The sequence below is a fragment of the Rhipicephalus microplus genome, chromosome 8, assembly GCF_043290135.1.
Source record: "Rhipicephalus microplus isolate Deutch F79 chromosome 8, USDA_Rmic, whole genome shotgun sequence".
NCBI classification, from domain to species: domain Eukaryota; kingdom Metazoa; phylum Arthropoda; class Arachnida; order Ixodida; family Ixodidae; genus Rhipicephalus; species Rhipicephalus microplus.
This window is the reverse complement of record NC_134707.1, coordinates 54,723,978-54,746,518: the sequence shown is the minus strand read 5'-3', so window position 1 is coordinate 54,746,518 and position 22,541 is coordinate 54,723,978. Positions and strand designations below refer to the sequence as shown.

General features: G+C 44.4%; 1 protein-coding gene across 3 annotated transcripts; it reads left to right on the top strand.

Annotated features, from left to right (window-relative positions):
* LOC119164488 (Y+L amino acid transporter 2-like) lies at positions 1 to 21,280 on the top strand. 3 transcript variants are annotated; one of them, XM_075871864.1, is made up of 7 exons: positions 1 to 156; positions 12,612 to 12,833; positions 14,859 to 14,960; positions 15,443 to 15,700; positions 18,476 to 18,601; positions 18,713 to 18,812; positions 20,066 to 21,280. In XM_075871864.1, exons 3-7 carry the CDS (start codon positions 14,927 to 14,929, stop codon positions 20,856 to 20,858), a joined length of 1,311 nt encoding a protein of 436 aa, XP_075727979.1. In that variant the 5' UTR covers positions 1 to 156; positions 12,612 to 12,833; positions 14,859 to 14,926; the 3' UTR covers positions 20,859 to 21,280. The 3 variants fall into 3 exon arrangements, with proteins under 3 accessions (XP_075727979.1, XP_075727977.1, XP_075727978.1); XM_075871862.1 differs by lacking the exon at positions 1 to 156 and adding an exon at positions 3,829 to 4,246; XM_075871863.1 differs by lacking the exon at positions 1 to 156 and adding an exon at positions 6,898 to 7,002.
* The last annotated feature ends 1,261 nt before the right edge of the window (positions 21,281 to 22,541 follow it).

Sequence of the window (22,541 nt, the reverse complement as noted above, 5' to 3'; positions counted from 1 at the left end):
CGCAGTGTGTGCTCTGTCGCTCGTCACGACCGTAGCCTTTGTCGGAAGACAAACTGGAGGACAGGGAGCGCTTTCAAGCATGAACGCCATTTGACCAGCTGCGTTTCAGGCCATTGCGAGTGCATGCAGCACGGCTGTTCTGCTCATCCGTCGTCGGTGAGCTCTCCTCCTGTTTCTTTGTTTTCGTATGTAAGAATTCCCGACAGGGCGCGTAAAATACTTCAAAACTTTATGCTTTCTCAGTGCTGCGGGTAATCAGTAACTGCGACATTATACAGGAAAAAAAAATGTTTAAAAAGTGTAATAAAGATGACATAACACGTAAATTTACTACTAATAATAATAATAACAATAACATGAAGAAAGTAGAGAAAAGATCAATAAAAATCTCGATTATTCATGGTCATTGTTTTTTAAATTTTGTTTACTTCTGTCGTCATCAATTCTTAGCTCACCCCTTTTCTAAACGAAAAAAGACTTTTATTTAAATCACTAGTTTAATCAATAATTTAAATCACTAAGTTTTCGTCTAGGCAGGAGCCAAATACTCAAGGAACAAGCTAGCAAACAAACAAAACCATGATGTAATTTCGAGGGACCTCGTAGGAGGAACTGAGTGAAAACTTCATCGAACAATGTAAGTGGCATTGGGTGAATATGGGCAAAGAGCAACAACGCCTACGTGATGGCCTCGGTTCCTTTGACATGAGAGGCTGCCTCGGCGTGCCAGACAGCTCCGAGTCGATCAGCGAAGTGCTGGTTAAGCAGTCCAGTCTACTTTTAATCACCCGAGATTCGTCGAAGAGCACCTATATCTGGGTAAATAGGTGCTCTTCCACTCCACCCCCATTCGAATGCAATGGCCATGACCTGGAGTCAGAAGCGTGCCTCTTCGCCATGGGTACGGAACGCCAGTGTCAAAAGTCAGCTTGGCGCAAACGAAATTCTTATCGACATGCATGGTTTAGCAGGTTCACATAAAAAAGAGCGCCAATAACGAGAGAAAAGAGAAAGAAGGGGACAGACAGCGGCACTGCCGCTGTCTGTCTCCTTCTTTCTCTTCTCCCTCGTTATTGGCACTGTTTTTTATGTGAATCATATCGTACGAACTCGCCCAAGCAACCACGTTAGCATGTCAAGTTTTCACTCATAAGCAAGACATTTAACAGTTTGGTGCTGACATATTAGACGTAGTAAAAAGGAAGCGCCGTGCTCGCGTGCTCTCAATGTACACTGTTAATGAGCTTCTACGTATGTTAGCTGTGGTTAGAGATTAATAATCTTGAACATGCGTTGTGCATAGACCTATTGCTTCGGCAAGTGGTCGTGCATGTTTAAGGCAGTCGATGTTTGGAAAAAAGACATGGCCACTTTTCGAAGCGTTAAAGTATGTAGACCTTCACGTGTCACAACCAGAACATGGTTATGCATGCACGCCGTAGTGGAGGCATCCGAATGTTTCGACCATCCGAAGTTCTTTGACAGTTCTTTAACGTGCACTCACATCACGCAGTACACGAGCACCGGCCTTTCACCTCCGTTGAAATGCGACCACCATGGACGGGATCGAACGCATGATCAGCAGCCGAGCACTGTAATGACCGTGCCAGCATAACGCATGCTTTAGGGAAACTGTTACATGCATGTTGTCTTGAAGCATTCATCCTGTCCTCTGCTGTTGGCAACACATTATGCCGTTTGGTCGGACTTGCCTGCTGTAAGTGGTAGTTTATGCCGGACTTCATTAGGAATGCAGTCATGACTACTGATAAGATTGCATATTGGTCGAGTTCTATAAATCAACGTGGCGTGGCCCGATGAAATAGCCGGATACGCTTGCGCTGGCATGGTTAGCCTATTTGAATACAAGACATACATGCAGAAAAACTTCATTCGTAAGTCCGTTTGTAAATCACCCTCCACGAGTGACTGGGCCACCGCGGGGTCTCAATGCCACATCTAAAAGGCCGCGGCATTTTTTTTTCGCTTAAGTGGCATCGGCAGTCCGAGTCGAGGTAACAAGCAATATGGTCGAGACAGCAGACGATATCAGGATCTCCCAGTCCTCCCAGCTTAATATGGGAGGCTGTCCCTGCAAGGGAAGTTCAGGTTCAGCAGGGCAGTAGAAGAAGATGTGGGAAAGCATGGCATGAAGCTCGTTGCGGGGGAACGTTCAGGAGAAATGTGGTTTCACAAAGAGAACATTAAACTTACGAGACTTACAAAGCACAACGACAAACTTTTACAACCACTAATACAGCTATCAAATCTGCCGGCTCACGTGTTTTACTCTTTGTTGTGAATAATTACTAGAATATGAAGCTCGTGACAGTAAAAAAGCGTTGTTTTGAGAGCAAGAGTCCTCCCTTCTAGCCGTTTATTGATTCCCTTCTCAGGCACTCAAGCAGCTGATATCGTTGTTTCAAGTGACTGACATGCCTTCTCAATCAGCAGAATGCCTAAATGTGACAGCACTATCCAGCACGCCAGATTTTGTGGTCTCTCAGACCTAAAAGATCTGTGGAGGCCCACTTGAGGCTTTTTAAGCATTGATGTCGAGGCCAAATAAATATGCCGGCACAATAAAGCTCTTCATATAATGCGACTCTTCACTCCACCTGTGCTTGAAAATGCTAGAGCATCCACAATTTTCAAGGCAACAGTACCTGATAATTCTTAATCGACTTCAGTAACCCAGATTATGCCTAATTATCGCCCTTAAACATCTTCAGAAAGGGGAAGAAGACAACCACTCGTTTATAATACGTAGCCACGAGAAAGTCCAAGGGCATTTCTCGGAGATTGCGAAGTTGCCTAAAAATTCATCGTGGTTCGGGATTCGAACCCGGGATCGACGACTTTCCTGGGTGGTCGCTCTACCAATTGAGCTAACCAGGAAGCTAGAAATTAACAGTGCGAGGACTCCGAGAATTCTGTGTGAATTTTCCTGCGGCTTCGTGCTACAAACGAGTGATTGTCTTCTTTTTCTTTCTTAACCTTTCCGCCTCCTTGCGGGTTTCCGTATAGAACTCATATGCGGTAAACATCTTCCTGTTAAAATTGTCGTCTAGTTTTTTTTCTACTATACATGGAGTCACCTTCACTTGTAGTTGTTTCTTCCCTTAATAAAGAAAAAAAAATACGTGGAGCAAAACATTAAGATGCGACTAAAACTGCACATCTGAACATATCCAAGTCTATTAATAATGTGATTTTCAATTATTTATCAATTGACGTATGAAGGTTACATAATAATGAGCTTAGACATAATGAGAGGACTATATTACATTTGACAACGTGGAATGGCTAAGGCATGGCCACTTTGTTATCCAGCGGCCATGGTTAAGGTGTCCCTACAGGAAAGCTGACAGTTTTTTTTTATTTTCATTTCATCCACATAAAAATTCCGCCGCTGTGGCCTGTAAACAAACGTCTGCCTTTCAGCTCGTCGGCACTCTCTAGTAGACTTTTTCTGAAATAAATGTTTTTTACCACCACCACCTTTCAGCTCAGCCCCACGACACTTTAGCTGCTGTATGGGGCAACCCACGTCCAGTTGCCCCATACAGCCTGAATCATACACAGTGCACACGTACGTCTGCATGTGGGACCGATGTACACACATAGCCAAACTTTCCCTGAGGCATTCACGTCGGGAACCTTGTAAACACGCCGCTCTGTCATTACGCTACGCAGGAGAATAGATCCTGTGTTACGCTGCGGCACGGCGGTATATCGCGGCGTTCGGCGTCTCGTGTCCACATAATACCGTACAATTCACAGGTGCGAGCTATCGCCGGAGCAACAGGGAACGCGCGGGGAGAAAACGTAGCACCCGACCGGAGAGCCTCGGCTCGCTGGTTTCGTCGCGCGCACCTGTGTGGCAGAGCGCGTTCGTTCGCGACTATGTGAAGTTCACTACAGCCTGCCGCTGTGCACCGCCACGACGGCAAACGTGAGTTACGACGCGTCCGCATCTGCTCGAAACATGAAGCATATGTGACCGTCTGACAACGTTTGTTCGCGTCGCATCCCCGCAGAGCTGCAAAATACTTCCTGTAGTTGGCACGTTTGATAGTGGGCTGTCTTCTTTCGCATGTCAACGCTGTTTTTTTTTTTCGTTTCGATCAGCGACGAAGAAGTGTGTGATCCAAAATGCCGTGCATATCGTTTTGTGCTGATGAGGAGTTGACGATATTTTGTCGGCGTAGGAGTAATGCCTGAGTCAAGGGAGGAATGAAAATGGGTGAGATATTTTATTCCATTTGCTTTCTCATTTGTTCACTGTTATTTAGCTTTAATTACCTCTGCAGGAGTTGATCATCGTTATTTTGAATTCATCTTCTTCTTTGCTCATGCTCGTGAATGAATACATGTCCGAAGTGTTGTCTCTAAAGCTCTGTATACACTTAAAATGCTAGTCATAGGAATGTTTACAGATTTGCTTACGAGCACCGAATAAGAAAATGAAGTTTATCTGTTTGTTTATCACACCCCAGATCCATGCGCGTTATTCAAAGAATTCTAAATTTTGCACAACAATTCATAAATAAGTGCAATATAAAGAAAAAGGTTAAAAAGACACCGGCTTTTGCATGACTAAATTTCTCGTTGTGTAGCCACGTTATTTTTACGTCATTGTCTTTTATATAAGTGGCTTGAAAAGCCAGACAGTGGAATCATTCATAATTTTCACAGCTGAATTCATAATTCAGTGGAGTCATCCATAATTTTCACATTCACAGGTGAAAAAAGGACGTTGCAAACATTTGTAAGAACTTCTTGGCAGCAGTATAGAAAATTGCGTTAAAGCTACCTCCCAAAATATGCTTTCGTCCTTTGCGTATGCAACGGGCCGCGTCCTACCTATATTCGAGCATACACTTTAAATAAAAACTTCCAGAAAGTGTTGGCGTTTAAGCTCATGCTGTATAGGCCACGTTTCGCATTTTCGAACCAGGGGACGCCTACGCGAAAAACAGGAAATGTATACGTCGCATTTGCACATTAGCGGCAGTTTATTCGCTAGACGCTGGTAATGTAAGGATTAGAGAAAAAGGACACAAAGGTAACCAGCGATGTGCCGAGGGAGCTTATAGAAAAGATATTGCCAATTTTTATTTGGTGCATAAACTGCCAAATACGGGCAGAACCTCTTTTTCCCTGGACACTATTATTAGCCAACAACGCTCAGTGCAGACAAGATTACCGATAAGGTTTAGACCGTGGTTTGGTAGTGAGCTGTATGCCTGTGTGCATTGCTGTACTAAGCTTGCCTGAGGAAGGTTGGGGTAGTGGAAGGGGGAAGCCGAGTGTTTCTTCACATTTTACCGGCTGAGACCACTAAAACGGCCACAGGAATAATCACTATTGCGGTTTCGTAAATGCGGGATTCGTTCTGAGTCGGGACCTCAGAGTGCCAGCTGAGACGGAATGCATTTGTAGGTTGACAGATGCCTCTGTGAAGTAGTGCTTACCTTTGCAGTTTGTATCGCAGGAATTCAGTAACCTCGTGATCTTGCCAGATGAGGCTTCTCCTATTTCGTGATCGAATATCAATTACACTAACCCTTCAATACTTGCATACAAACTTTACCCAGGACCTTTTACCGCTGGTGGACAGTTTGTACAAAAGTTTGTTAGCTACATCTCATACTTATGCCGTTACTAGAGAACAATGTTGAGTTATATACCTGTTTAGCGATGAACAAAACGAGCTTCTGCTCTAAATACTACCTTAACTGCAAACGGTCATCCTGACGTAAACAAGTAGAATGCGTAAAAATAGACGTACCTAAAGCAATATCTCTTCACCAAAAGTTTCGTGCTTTCTTTCAAAATATGCCGCCTTCGAGCACGCCTAGGCGCCGTAAAAATAAAAACTGAGAATGTAGAGTCCCCCGGCACAAAATGTCTAGGTACATGGCACTCCACAGTAAGATATATGTAAGGCATATAAATATAAAACATAAATGTATGACGTTTATAATCGTCACACGCTCAAGTGGTCATCCGACTACATAACTGAACTCCTCTTCAGCAACTGTCGCATTGTCTGTACAGACGCTATCACATGGTCTCTGAATGAACCATATAACGGAAGAGTAGTCGTGTTGATCTGAAGCCGAACGAATCTAGGTATATGGCAGTCCTAGAATCTAGGTATATGGCAGTGGTATATGGCCCGTTTCACAGTCCCAAGCTAAAGCAGATTGCAGCATCTCCTAAGTAACTAACCATCGCCTTCTTAGCTAGTTCTACCGAGTGCGTGTACAAACATTTTGTTTTTGTGTATTTGTGCGCACCAAACTAACCTAGTGTGACTGAGAGCTAAGCTTGTTATTTGCTGAAGCTTGGGAGTACGCATTAAAAAAAAAAACAGAGGTGTGAAAAATGGGGCATTCGGCCAATAAGCCCACAATCGATAAGGAGGCAGGAAGTCATAAAGACAATGTATAAAGGTCAAGAAGTGTTTTTTTACGGCTCAATGATTAATGAAACAAAAGCTCACTAAATGCGTGTATTTCGTCAGAATGTCTTCCTTCTTGATAAATTAAAGAAGTAAGCACTGTAAGTTGCTAGTGAGTGACCATTCTGTCTATGTGTTTTCTTCTTCAGTGCAGTCATGACTTTGGCACGAAACTGAATATTTAATTCAAGGTGCTCGTTGCTTTCTGTTCTGCCGAGTCACTGCGCGTATAGCTGGTAAAGTATAGCTGAGTGTGCTAGTTTGTTGTGCAAACTGGTTGGTTGTGTATACGCGGACTTTCCCGTGTGCTTCCTGTCCATGGCCGTATTTTTTGTGGTATTAATCATAGGCTTACACGTGCGCCTCATTAGAATACTTAGCCGGTTCCTTATAAGGTCCCCTCAGACGTGCCGTAAGCCCACTCAAACGTTCCCTAAGCGCTAAAGTAGTGGTGCTTACGTAAAAAGAGGTTCTGCGGTCTACCTTGTATGGCAGACCTCGCAAGACCCAGTGCCAGGGTGGACTCGAGTGGAGTAAGTATTTCCAGTGGAACAGTTCTAAGGATGAGCTCGTGGGCGAAAAAAAAAGGCCACAAAGCTGAAAAAAAAGAATCACGATCTATGCAGATTTTCGGATGACACGAAGACCATTAAAACTGGCTTAGGTGCTACGGGTTGCGTGAGCTACGTTTCCCAACTCTGCGACTGCAGGTAGCGAACCAACGAAGGCGATAAGTACTAACGGTTCCGGTGCGACCATTAGTCAATGGAAGTCACGGCCACTACACAGGCAGGTAGCGTCTGCTTTCCGATCAGATTAATGAGGTCGCTTCATTAGGAAAGCTGTCTGGAGCCTTTAATCTTCATTCGTAAAAGCGCACAGCTGTGAGCGTGACTCCACTTGACTGATTTTGTGTCGGAGCACGTAAAAAAACATCCTACCGTTTCGCCTCAATGGTGAAGAAATGAAGGCGATAGACAGGTATACTAAAATGCAACAAGTAAAACAATCAGTTTTATGGGTGCTGTGCATTTATTGCGCGATCCTTAACTGCCCGATCCAGTCGTGAAGCCTCTGGCATGCAGCTGAAGCATATCTAGCGTTGCTGCACGTTGCTCCTGCTTGTGAACGAGCATTGGGTTATAGTACTGTCGTAGAGTTTCCTGCAGTTTGATGACCAGAGCTCAGGTCTCGCGAGGGAACTTTTAGAGCACACCTCTTAGGTGATTGTTTTTGCACCGGGTGGCGTCGGCGTTAGCGGCTAACCGTCAGAAGTGAAACATTGACCGGCGTACACGAAAAAAATGAGAAACGTTGCCCACGATTGAATGGGATTTGAAATTGGGTCCTCTGCGTGGCGATTGGCTAATGTACCACGCAGCTGCACCGGTGCTTGACACTCATTTGCACAAAGGCCCTATACACTCGTTGCGTTAAGCAAGTAGTCGCGTAAACCTATATGGTATATAGCATGGCAGAAGAGGGACAAAATAACTAGTCATCACGCAATGCTCATTGCACATGTGCGCAGTTTAACGCTTCTCACCTACTGCCAAGAGCACAAACGTCATTTATAATCGTGATCAGACACATCTAATTCCGACACAGTGCCCATAATACCTTACAGATGTGTAGCGGGCAGCTTACCCACAGATGTGCAGCTTACCCACTAAAAGACGAATATTGATGTAGTGGGTGCTGTAAAACTTCAAAAAAAATTCAGATTTATGGCGAAGGTTGTACTTTGCGGAAGGCCAAAACTTCAAACACAGTTGGCCCTGGTACGACGCTTCGTTCAGATTTAACATTAGGCCATATCGTAATCCTCGGTGAATTTCTTTTTTTTTTCTTCAGCACGACTAGCATATCACTGAAGTTTTTTGGCCAGCCTTGTGGACGCGATGCGCGTGGGACGAATCATGTGGTAAATGCATTGATATGATGGATGCAGCAGAAAGGTCAGCGCGAATTTATCTTCTATGACTTCGCGCCATCTAGTGGGCAATGGGTGAAGAGTTATCGGCCGCGCTGAAGCAGCTCGGAGACGCTGGTGTGACCTTGGCTAAACTTGGGTGTCAGATGGACGGAACTAGGTGTTTTGCCGGTTTGAAACTTCATGAGTAGGGCTATCGCTCTAAAAGAACGACTCCTCACACACTCAATCTGGCTCCTCTTAAAAAAAAAGAATACATACACTTAGATAATAGTATTGGCCATGTGATTTTCAAATCTTCATTTCATCTGAGACTTGTATGGGATAAAACCTTTGTGCACAGCGGAAGAAAAACGTACAATGTTACATGTTCATGCCAAGAGGTCGAAGACATAGGACATCATGTTATACACTGCGAAAACTTTTAAGGGCAGAGAAACATAAAAAAACATCACACGCGAAGGGTAAATTATGGGGAATAGTGAGGCATGAAGATAACAATGTTTCGACTAAAATTATGCGAAACACAAAAAATGGTAAATCATGCTGTGTTCTTTGCAGGTTTTTTTATTGCAAATGAGCTTTGTGGTGACCAGAAAGCCAGTGGAAGGGTTGAGAAAGGGAAGAGAGACAGCCAACTGATTGTAGCACGAAGTCACAAGGAAGTCTGTACGGATTTTTCAGAAAGACAGGTCTCTTAGTTGCCGAAAACTTCGTCCTTGTTCGTGTATCGAACTTAAAACCAACGCCTTCAGGGGTGGTCGCTGTGCAAATCGAGCAAACCAAGAAGCTAGCAACTGCCAGCGTTAGGGCAAATTTATGGTCAACTCGAAACACGTACCACAAGTAATTCAAACCGGTTCTGCGGAAACCTGCAAGGTGGCGGAATGGTTGGAAAAGAGAAAATAGAGAACCACCCGTTTGTAGCATGAGAAACTCTTATGAATTTTCTTGTGGCTTCGTAAAACAAACGGGTTACTGTCTATTTTTCGTTTCTTAGAGATTTCTTTGATGAACTACTAGTGGTGCCAAGCGTAAAACTAGGCATTTTTAGAACGATGTTTCTGCTGCACTAGCGTGGTCGGAAAGCGTGGTAGAAATGCAGCTTGTCCTAAGGTTCATCTCTTTTTCTTCACATCCCTGGTTTCTGTGCCACAAGGCGCAGTCACGAATTATGACGCGTTGTAAAAAACACGTCAAATTCGCGTGGCATAATTCCAAGGCACCAAGTATTACATTCTAAGTAATGAAATGAAGAAGTCTTCATTTTCTCTTACGCCTCTTCTGGCCACTTGAATAGCCCTGCCATTCGTTAAGCTTCGTTAACCATTTGTTAAATGTCGTTGCCGTGCTATGAAGGAGGCAAACAAGTCTGAGCAACTCCTCAATAAGACAAAGATCAAGTTACACAAGAGAAATTGAAGTATCTTCTATCGCGCGAGCTGTACTAAAACACATACTTAGGCGTAGGGCGAATGGTCAATCCGCAAAAGCAGCTATATTCGCAACAAAAATATCCACATGATCAGCAAGCAATCATCTAAGAACATATGAGCCCATGTGAAAATTGCGATTATTCACAAGCAGGTCATGTTGAACTGCACTTAACTGCGTCTTTTATGGCAGCTGACGTATTTTCCTAAATATTTGGTGTACGAAACAAGACAAAACTTTAGGAGAATATAGAGGGTGAAGTGATGGGAAACAATTGCACAGAAAATACCGCTGGACAATATATCTTGGCTAGTTGACTTGTTTTTGTCGAGGCATGAAATGTCCACTTTTCAAAACATTGGCTCCAGTGACATTCTCTCTTCAAGTATTTCTCAAAGCATTACACATATTTCATCGGCAGTGTTAGAAGCAAATGCCAATAAAGTTTCTAACTGGCCATATGCATTCTCCATCAACAGGAAGAAGGCTGTAATCACTTCACATCCTTTCAAATACATGCCAAAAGTAAAGGGTTAACAAGCTTTGTAGCTGAGTCAACACGCATTTACGCCTTTCCTGAAACATTTTGGGAGCAGCATGTAGGCTCTCGTCATAACAAATTATTCTAGTGACACTGCTCTATTGTCAAGTCCAGCTTGCAGGAAACTGGGCTTACTCATGCACTCATGTGAAATGAACATTTGCTCAATTAATAGATCGTTATACTTGTGCTCACCAGTTGCCAGTAGAAAGCCTGGGAGACCTACGTGCCACTAGCAATCCCTGGGTTAACACACTGCATAGACTTTGCCTCAGATGACTTTGACTTTGACTCAGATGGACAACTCTAGTTGGCCATCTGAGTTGACCAGGCCTACTGCGGCTTCCGTTCGCTGCACGCCACATCAAATGTCTAATCTCTGCCGCATTCATACTTGGCACGCTAAGGGAGCGAGCCAACCGAGCGCGATTCAACATGTGATATCGCTGAACAAACGGTAAGGGGGGAGAGGTGGCAAGCGAGAAACACGTCTTTCCGCGCTTTGCCCGACTCAAAATTCACAGAATAAGCAATGAAAAAGACAAACTAACAATGAGTTCAGCAGAGTTCCACCAAATTTTTTATCAAAAAAACTAGTGAAACACAATAAATGTCAAAATGTACGGTAAACTCAAGTTGTTCAAACAGATCTTAGGATGCCCGGCAACCAATGCGAGTGTGCATGTTTCTTGAAACCGAAGGTAGCGCTGAGTTTCCGGGCCTGGCTGACCTGGTCGCATCTACTATATTGTTTCTACCGCCTAGCTACTTGATCACGTTGTTTCTAGTTCCCTTATGAGTTGATGCTAGGCCTTAGCTAGGTGATGCTTTGCTTTATGCACTGATTCTGAGCACAGAGAGGTTCGAAATAAACCACTGACATCCGCGGATGCGACGCTGTAGCTGAAACTCCAAATATATAAGAGCTTTTTCCAGAGAAAATATACTGGGTCTTTAGGAGCTGTTTTTTTGCTTCTCAGTTCCCTATTATTTAGTTCTTTCTCGTAGCCTGTGCATTCGGCTCATCACCATCGTTTCACTGTGATTTGTCAGAATTAGTTAGTTGGTTTTTAAGAATACTGGCGCATACCCACTCAGGGGGATTGGCCAAAAAAGCTTGTAGTCGCCTATGAGTGAACATAACCATTGTTTTCAAATGAACAGAGGTGAGTCGATAGTTTTACCCCCCATTCATGACACATACCGCTTAAAAATATGTTTATCTGCGACCTATTCACAGCAAATCATTTTCTAAAAAGCTTCACTGTTTAAAGTGGTCGCAGTGGAAAGTCTTCTCGCGCAAACAGCAGCACTACTGTGCGACTGTTACAGGGAAGCACTAATGACACACATGCGGTGATCGGCCCGTGTGCTATGCACCTCAAATTGACACTGGTAGATCATTCAAGCCTAAGATATTGTAGCGTCGTCACACGCTTCAGCTGTAGCACGTGTGCCACAACATTTCTGCCACTCTTGAACAGTGCAGTTGCTGAAGGGACGGGTCCCCCCATCATTGCTGATTGATATGTGGGGCTTAACGTCCCAAAACCACCATATGATTAGGAGAGACTCCGTAGTGGAGTGCTTCGGAAGTTTCGACCAATGGGGTTCTTTAACGTGCATCTAAATCTGAGCACAGGGCCTACATTATTTCCGCCTCCATCGCAAATGCAGCCGCCGCAGCCGGGATTCGAACCCACGACCTGCGGGTCAGCAGCCGAGTACCTTAGCCACTAGAACACCGCGGCGGAGCCCCCATCATTGTACTAGGTGCATTTGAGGGGAAAAAAACTGACATGGTACTGTCAGGTAGCTTTTACGACTAGAAAAAAATTTTGAGTTTGTGATTATCTAACAAAGAAGTTCTCTCGATCGCCTCAACCTAGAAAGGAAAAGGAAATGCATACACGCATGGTCTATCTCGCGAGCACAATGAGAGAATGCCACGTCAGCTCTCGTTGTCTTCCAACATTGTTAACGTGCCCCGATCAGGTTTTGACCAGTAACTCATGCATGTAGAGCTAGATGCTGACTGTCCACTGTCTGTTCTTAAGGACCACTTTTCATGCCCCTTCGCGCCTCCTTTCTATCAGCTCCGACCAGGGTTTAGATGTCAGCCATGTCATAGGAATAAAGGGTAAGGTCTGCAGGCATTGTTTTTCCACGTGAATATTTCTTTTAATCAGGCTCCCTTTGTTTATTTTATTTATTTCGTCTCAATCTATTCGCAGCTCTGACCTCCAGAAAAAAAGCTCCCCCTGGCGATGAGTCACGGAACCCAAGGCGGACCGATTACCACGCGCTCAGCAGCCAGGAAGATGGTGCAACAGGAGTGGAGGACACGAGCTGTAGCCTGCTACCGGGAGACGACCACGACCGCCAGCGAGGGCTAACGCTCAAGAGGGATGTGGGATTGTTGAGCAGCATCACTTTTCTTCTTGGTTCAATTATAGGTGAACTACACTCTTTCATATCTCTCTTCACAGCGCATACAGATACATACAACTTCATTGAAAAACTTGACAAGATTCGATGACCTAGGGCAACGTTGCGACTCGCCCCCACGCGTCTTTTTCAATAAGATGCAGATGGGTGGGGGGAGGGGGTAAGTAACAGTTTTGATAAAACTCCGGCAAACAGACAGGCAGGTCCAGTATTTATTTTATGTACTGAAAAGGTCATAGCTTCACCGTGAGTCTAAAGAAGTGAATGTGATGGCAACCTTCTAGCCCGAGCAAAACAGTAGAGAGCTCTGGAATCGGGGACCTATGGAGCGAGGCGACAAAAAATTGGCGAGCCTTTCACGAACGTTTGCTTTATCTTTGCCCTAGACCAGGTAGCGCCCTCTTTTAGGTGGTGAATGAAACCGAAAGCTTGTGACCGCAGAAAAGAAAATAAAGACGGCACTTGGTAGTGGCTAGGGAAGACACGACTTGCGTCATCTGCATGCGGTGATTTTTGTCACAATGTAAGATATAAATTCTGTGGTTCCGGTTCTGCCATTTTGTTTTTTTTTTCTTCTGTGGCATAAGTCTGCAAGCGATAAAGCCTTCCCGCCAGCTGTCTGCCTCGGTGGAACAACGGCTAGAGTGCTAGACTACGGACCCGAATATCATAGGTTCGATACCGGTCGCTGCAGTCCCCATTTTCAATGGAGCCGAAATGGTAGAAGCCCATGTACTGTGTGGTGTCAGTGCGCGTTAGAGAACACTAGACTGTCAAAATTTCCGGATGCCTAAGCTACGGTATTATCATATTCGTACCGTGGTTTTGGGACGTAAAACCATGGATATTTATTGTTGGCATGCGCTAGCAACACCACAAGTAACGCCGAGCTCTCATTTTTCTCTGCCGACGGGCCACGAATGGCGCTGCGCAATAACGCAGAATTCGCAAACTGACGTGGGTCATCAGTGATACCACGCAAAGGAACCGCGGGCAACGTGCAACATGGCCCTCGTCTCGCATACGCCATGTGTGTTTGTATTCTGTCGTTTGTATCCTGGAGAACGAATGGCGCATAACATAATTACATAAGGCTGCGCACTGTGGAGCTAGGAAGCGCAGGTTTGAATCTCCGTTCCGGGTTTTTTTTTCTTTAGAATTGTTTTAGTTGTTGCTTTTATGTATATGTATACATGCATATACGCATACGGAACATGACTGCGACGGCAACAACTCGTGTATTTTCCATTACAATCAAAGAAAACATAAGTTAGGTCATATGCGAAGGCTCGAAGTGGTGTGAAGTCTCGGCGAAGATAATGTCAGAATACCATTGCACAAGGCTTGTTGTGAGATTAGGAAGTGCGTTAAAGAAACAGCCCCTTGTCAAAAGTATAAGTCGAGTGGCACCGGTTGTGTGGCGATCTCGCATCAAGCATAGGTTCGTGATGTTGTACACGCGACGTCAGTTGCTTTGTTAATGTTGATTATGTAAAACGCAAACTATCCTCGCTTAGCACAGCTTTTCCGTTCAATTTTTTTTTTCAGGAATGTGGCCAGTGAGGATAGCATTCTGGCCGCCTGCTTCTAGGGGCACATTGAGGGTCGAAAACACCAAGTCACTAGTATTGAGCTCTGGCGTTTCCCTTGACAAATGGCTCTAGCTGCGCAATGAAGCCATTCAACTTTCTGCGCCTACAGTGGCGTCAGGCGTTCAGATACGTTCAGAAAAGATAAGAATTAGTATCAAATCTGAACGATTTGTAGCGGCAGAAACCTTGGTTAAAGATGGCTTCACTCCTTCCACCACGGGATGTCACACGTGCCATGGCAAAATAGTGGTCACTGGTGATCTGCAGGGTTTACAGCTGGTGACGATTGCGGCTTCTTAAATGTTCTTTTACTGTCTAGTTTTCTAGTATGCATAGGCATATATAGCAGGCCCTTCACTACTAGCTTAGTTGAAAGTCACGGATTGTTGGGCGACCGTGCAATGATGTAAATAGACACTCCGTTATCTCATTTTTTTTCAGGTACAGGAATCTTCATAACTCCGGGTAACGTGCTCAAGAACTCAAGGTCCATAGGCGTCGACCTGTTGATGTGGACCCTTGGCGGACTGAATGCATTCATAGGTAAACATATTAAATCACAGTCATATTTTAAATGCATCAAGCATCGACATGAAGCTTCTTTCGCGGACTTACCAAGCACCCTCGCACACAGTTAATTATGTCTTTGTTCTGGGGATTTATCCGCAACAGCAAATAGATGGTAGATTTTTCGAAAGTAAAGGTAACTAATTACAAACCATGATTGACCTGCTTTGGAGTTCAGCACAGCATACACATGTTCTGTTTTTTTTTTGTTGCTACGCCGTATATGATTGCTAAGAATTGAACAAAACCCTTTGCCAAAGTCCCTTGCCTACTAATCACGCCAAGAAATTTAATTAATTTTGCTTCACCAAAGGTCATGTCAATATATGACAGAAAAAGTGATTTAGAACAAAGCCTCCTCATGCGAAATTATTGCTAAGTCTAGACCGACCGTAATTATGAGGAACGAAATTTGATGAAGCGGTAGGTTAATTTTGCATTTCGCTTGACCTCCTTAGGTGGGCTTTGTGCTGCCGAAATGGGTGCACTACTACCGGCATCTGGCGGTGACTACGCATTCTACCTCGCCGCTGGCAAGCCGTACGGAGAGTATGGCGACGTGCCAGCATTTCTTTTTGCTTGGACCCTGTTTTTCATAGATCCTGCATCCACAACTATTCAAGGATTGACATTCTCGGCCTACGTACTTAGCGTGCCGTACCCTGATTGCGTGCCTCCTTACGAAGTGAAGGTATTGGTTACGTGGCTTTTCATCAGTAAGTGGCTCCTAAAGTGGTGTTGGTAATTCATCTGTGTCGCACCTGGGGGGCATCTCTAGCTATCAGTCCCTGGCAGTCTTAGACTGTTCGAGTCACTGAATACAAAACGGGAGTCGGCTGAAGGCATGATCTTAAGCCGTACGGGACATTTAGGGATGGATATTCGAAGACAGTCTGTCTTCCTACCTAAGTACATGATGAAAGCATACCCTAAAAGCACGTAATGAAGCGTTCTATGATGATGATACTTTTTTCTAAATGTTTGTGAATTTACTCATTTGAGTATTGAACATTCTTGCGCAGCTGACTGAATGGTCGGGAGCTTAGTGCCTTCTTAGATGAAGGCACTTCGATGGCGGGCAGGCAAAAGGTAACCGCGTACATGGACATCTGCACACGTTTAGGAACTTGAAATGGCCACTATCTATTCAGCGGTTGCTTTTCCACTAGGCGTTGCAACACTTTTGGGTCATAACAGCAAAGTAAATCACTATTTTATCTCAACCAGTAGAATATCTTCAAATAAATCAAGCAGTAAACGTTGTGTGGCGTATGTCATCAACAGTGGCAGAAGGAGAGAATAAACAGTAATTGCGAAAATCCATAAATATCACCAGGCCTGCGCGGAACGTGCAACACCTTCACTGCGAAAGCAGTAAGAGCAGTCGTTCTAGAGCTTTTGAAAACTCTTGGCGCTACTACTACCACAATGTCATAATTCTTCATATTTTACTGAAATAAAAAAAAACACCAACTACGCCATTACTTGTTTTGCGGACAAGTGATGTGTCGCTACACATCTGTGAGGCATTATGGGCACTTTTCTTGGTATGGCGGCTGATCACGATGAATTTGGCTGAGAGGTTTGTAATGGGTTGGAAGCATTCTACAAGCATACATTACGTCATTCACACTGTGTGACACCTTGTTACTTTACTAATACAAATGCTAAATTACACATGTTCACATCATTTGTTTCCGGAAATAGAGCCGCCATAGGGCCAATTAGTGCGGGAGTTTCCAGCCTCGACATGCATCTTGGGTAGAATACAGGGCCCCCACGCAGAGAAACCTAAGTTTGAGTACCATTTTACGGGAGATATTTTTTTAAGGGCGAAGCTCCTCTTACCCTAACCTTGTCATGCGTCACGCGTAACCGAGAGTAGAAGAGACGAGAAAGAAAAGGAGGCAGTATCTCTCAAACAGTATAAAAGACGGTGCTGTCTCATAGAAGTACATGGAAACTGCAGTTCAGCGAAGATATTCTGGATGGCGCTGTACCGCTACCCTCCGATTGGTTGCTGCGCGGGCTATGTCTGGGTACGCAGAAAAGGAGTGCCTCTCTCGGTCTCCTGGATAGTCGCCGTACGAGGCGAATCGTTGTTGTGGCATGGACGAAGAAGAGCGTCAGGCACGCTGAAGACGTTTGCGCTCGACTTCCTTGGCTCGTGTCTCGTCGGTGTTACCCGTGCGCCACATGCATTCTCGAACACGATCGGGCGCGCGGACGCATGCGCGGATGATTGGAAACACGGACGGGTGGACGCCTCGACCCGCTCATCATCATTCCATCCGTGTATATGCTGGCATTTTATCTGTTATGATTTTGTTTCTTATTTAAAGAGATAGCGGGTACGGACACCGGCGGCAACAGTAGCGGAATAACTATGGCGTTAAAAATGAATCTTGTGGTCTCATAACAGCGTTCGCTCTAAAAAGTACTAAACACTTGAGGTTCGCCGTAAATAGCGGTACGTGAAAGCACTATCGGGTTCCATTCGCGTCGCAACCTCCTTCGCTTGCCCCTCTTGACTTCTCGGTGGACACCTCTAAGTGCTGCAAAGGAAATGAAATCGGTATGCCTTATATTGGACTTCTTAAACTCTCCTGGAATGCCTATGGCCAATACACTTGCAATGTGCCCACTGCGTCATAATTTTTTTTATTTATCGCAGTTCCCACAACTTTTCCACTAGGCCACACGCGCATCTACGTAGTGTTGAGCCTCATTCACGCTGTGACTGATGATGTTGAATTATGGCTAAGCGCTTCGCTATAGATGTTCTCTTAACACACCCACTGGTTGTACATTCACATGTTGTGACCGATGGTCTTACTCAACGCTTATTACATGCAATAACAATATATTGACACGAAACATCACAATAGATGACGCCAGTGTATGGTGCTTTTTTTCCAAAGCTCTCAGAAACACTAGTGTGGCTTTATGGTAGAATGCCAGTCTGCCACGTGGAAGGCTTGGATATATGAATCTCGTGATATGTATTGTTTGCTTTCATACTGATTATTCACTCACAACATACGCCACCGACACCTACACCAGAATTTCCGCTACACTGGCTCTTTAATGCTACATCATTAAAACGATGCATTACGGGGAAACATGCATATTAGCAGTACTGATTTAAACAGCGTACAGTTAACTGAACTCCTATTCTGTTTTGAAAGCTGCTATCTAAAGCATAGAAAACGTTGACATATAAAATCCTTGAGGTTGTAACACGTCTTCTATATCAGCATTCATTGCAGAATTCTCGCTCTCCAAAGGCACGAACAATAAGACGCATATTGAATACAGATATCAGAATAAGTGCTTGTGTGTGTTGTGTTGTAATACGCAGCCCACCAGAGTTGATTCAGGTTGAATTCTATAAGGCTATTCTTTAAGATTTTGTGAAATAAATGTAACAATAGTGGTATAAGAGAGCCTAATTAACCATACTTGACTTTTTTTCATGGTTTACTTTACAGCTTTTGCGACAGCAGTGAACTGCTTCTCAGTGAAGACGTCCACAAAAGTGCAAGACGTGTTGTCCGGACTCAAGTGCACGTTTCTGTACGCTGTGATTATCACGGGGGTCGTATACTCATTCTATGGCAAGTTTCTCAATCATATTTATAAATTTGGTTTATACAATGACCTGCGTCTGTACAAATGTTATACAGATGCTGACATTACTTTTGTCATTGTATTTTACACCAAATCAGGTAATCACGTTTGGGATCCACAGCCTCCCGCAAACCTTCCTCCTTCTATCGGAGACCTGGCGTCGGCTATGTACTCAGCGTTATACTGCTACGGTGGATGGTAACGTTTTTTTGTTGGCATACATTTAAAATATGTCATATTTTTAGTATGGTCCTGTCCAAAAAAAGCAAATATCAGTTTGGCGTCCCCACACAACATATTACTGCACAAAAGTACGTTCGAAAAATGCGTAGGCGAGGCTAAGTCATCGTGTAAAGAGACAATTCTTACGCATACAAAACCATGTTTGGACCCGCAGCTTTGACCGCAAGTTGAGCCTCCAACAACAAAAGCAGCCTACTGAATATGCGAGACAATTTAAACACGTCATTAAAGTTATTAAATCATACATTGAAATAAAGGAAAAAAAAACTATAGCACGAGAACAGGGGATACAAATAGAAAGCTTTGGCCAAAGTTTCCACTCATCTTTGTATTGTTTGATTGATTGATTTGTGGGGTTTAACGTCCCAAAACCGCCATATGATTATGAGAGACGCCGTAGTGGAGGGCTCCGGAAATTTTGACCACCTGGGGTTCTTTAACGTGCACCCAAATCTGAGCACACGGGCCTCGACATTTCCGCCTCCACATCTTTGTATTGTCAGAGAGTGTGTTTGATATTATAGCATCGTTGAAGTCCACAAGTCTTTAGGTATATAAAATGTAATATAATGGTAAGTTGATAGAGTTCTCATTAGTGCCCTCAGTTTTCGTGCGAGAAAATTAAATATTTTAACGGGTAGCGCACAATATTTAGATTTCCAGCCTGAAACACAAAGCTAGCCTAACTACTAACAAGTGCACTATTACCTTAGGAATGCCACTCGGCATATAATTGGATACTCTTGGAGTTGAACGATGCTACAATATTGAATGCATTCTATCTGTGTGAAAACTAGTTTTAGGCCTGGACCGCCAAATGTGTTACTAAACGTGAGCAGTTCTGGGATATTTTGGAAGGGTCTAGAATGTTCCCCAGCATCCATTTCGCGATAACGTAACATGACGCATGATATATAAAATTTAGGCCACGTTCTTCTCCTAAACGTACACAATCGCTACGTCAATAGTTGAAAAAATCCCTCTGAAAGCTCATTAAAACACACCAATAAACTTCACGCACGTGCCAACGCCACATCGCCTAGCATAAGGAATTATTCTTCGGCAACACCCAGTTTTTCGGAGGTGCGTTAAGAGAATTTGATCTTAAAAAAAAAAAAACGAATGGCACAATGGCAGGCGAGTATCAAACGCTCTACATATCGATAGTTTCTTGTTTGTGTGGTGAGAACTTCTATAACACTTTGCAGGAGCGCCATCAACTGCGTCGCCGAAGAAGTAAAGAACCCGGGCCGTAACATCCCCCTCGCCATTGCAGTCAGCGTCACCATCACTTCGATCATGTACCTGCTCACAAACATCGCCTTTTTCGTCGTTCTGGACACGGACACCATAGTGAATGCTGACGCCGTCGCTGTCACCTTCGTGCGTGCCACGTGGGGCCAAGGAATGGCACACGTCATGCCCTTGGTAATTGGACTGACCGTGTTCGGAACGACCTGCGCCAACGTGGTCACTTCTTCGAGGATATTCTTCGCGGCGAGCCGACAGGGTCACCTGGCCCGCGTCATATCGTACGTGCACGTGGACAGTTCCGTGCCCCTAGTAGCCATGGTGGTCCGCTGTCTGTTTTCCCTGGCCTTTACCCTGGTCGGCTCGGTACACTTCCTGATCGAAGTGAGCATCCTTCTGGGTAACGTCCTCGAAGCAGCGAGCGTAGCGAGCTTGTTCCTTCTGCGTCGTTCCATGCCCGACGCCCCAAGACCTTACCGAGTGCCTACCGTCATCGCCGTGCTACGACTCCTAGTGTGTCTCGTTCTGGCCGCCATGACACTAGTCCAGGTGCGGCGGTACGCGTATCAATACATGCTGTTGGCAATCGCGTTTGCGACGGGAACCATCTATTATTACGTTTTTGTGAGGGTGATGTTCCGGCTTCGAGGATGCGAGAGCATCCCGGTGTGTCTGCAGAAGTGCTTCAAGTCAGCTCCATGCTCTAATGACTTGGAAAGGCGCGATGAGTGTGTTGTCGAATGGAAGTAGTGTACGTGGGTTACTAAGGCGAACTGGTTTAGCGTCCATAGTGTGTAATTATTAAGAATGGCCTCCAGTGATGTATTTCAGAATAACTTCAATATGGTCAACGTTTTGGGGAAACCGGAAAATAAGAGCTGTTGTCCTGCAATATTGTCCCGTGCGAAGCTATTGATAGTCATGTGACCTGCTTCGCCTAGTAGATGAAGCTGTGGGCATCCGAGTTGATGCTGTCGAGTGAGTGTTGTGTTTGTTCACATAATAGTAAAAGGCGTAGATTTGCATGTGCTAGAAAATAGGCGCAGATTTCGACAGCGCCTTTACAGTCGCAGCAGAATGTACAGTTGTTGCGTGGTACTTAGAATACATGTTAATGCTAAAGCATTATTGAATGAATGAATGAATAAAAAAAGAAAGAATGAATGAATGAATGAGGTTGAACAAGCAAATTCATAATTCATATTTGAAAACAATGCAACCATGCTGCCCACCTCTCATACCAAGAATTGCCTTGTGAATCTTTCCTGACAGTTCAGTCCATGCCTTAGAAAAGGGTCAGCAGTGTTCGTGAAGCATCGCAAAGTAGTAACATGCAATCGAAGATACAATGCAGTGAGACCCCCAATTTATGCCCATTGTTAGATGAGCACTCCACAACATCTGATTATTCTGCTTTTGAGGGCCTATGCAGAAAGGCTGCGTGGCCTACGCGTAGCCCTTCTGCATAGGTCTGCATAGGCACAGAAGCATGAGTCATCCTCGGAACGATAGACTATATCAAAATAGCAATTCGGGCTAGTTGCAATCTGCTCAGAACGGTGAGCGCAAACTAGACTAGATACAAAAATGAGATACGGGATACAGGAAGTGCGTGATATTTTAAAGTTGAATGAAACAACGTGGAATATTGTATCGTACAGGGACGCCTTCCCAAATTCTCATTCTTGATATTAGTATACTATCACTACCAATATTATTCATACAACAACAACAACAACAACGACAACAATAATAATAATAATAATAATAATAATAATAATAATAATAATAATAATAATAATAATAATAATAATATCAACAACTGTATTAGTAGCAAGAAAAAGCTGTAGGAGGATGAGTCATTGTAGTATTTCACAACCACTGATTAATTAGTTGTATTCTTACTGATTAAAAGCTGGATTTTCATGTATGAAGAACTCGTAGCGCCCCCCTTTCTGTTCAAGTTTTCTACGTTTCATCATCAATCTTTCAGTTGATTGACACCGCCTGTATCGTATGCCTTCTTGTTTCTCTTGTCTTGTTTGCGTTGATCGTCATGGTTCCCAGCAAAGCCGTCGCGTAGAAGCTGCGCTGGTGCAAGTTGCACGTTCATCAGCCCGTGAACAGTGACGTCACCGTTGTGCACCATGATGCAAGGTTGCGCAACATTCTCCACGTGCGCGCTTTCGCAACAGTGGATGAACGTCGGAAGAGGATTACAGTCCCCCCCTCCCCCGACAACAGCTAGACTCTGGGCTTTCCCTTGGCCGAAAGTGACACCACATGTTTGGGAGTGGCGATTGGACGAACATGACATTCCTCACACCAGTTCATATTTCGCTAAACATCACTGGATGTGCGGCGTTATAAGTCGCAAAACCATCAAGAGATGCGTCTTCTAGTCCCGGTGGTGGGCCGCTATATTGTGTGCCT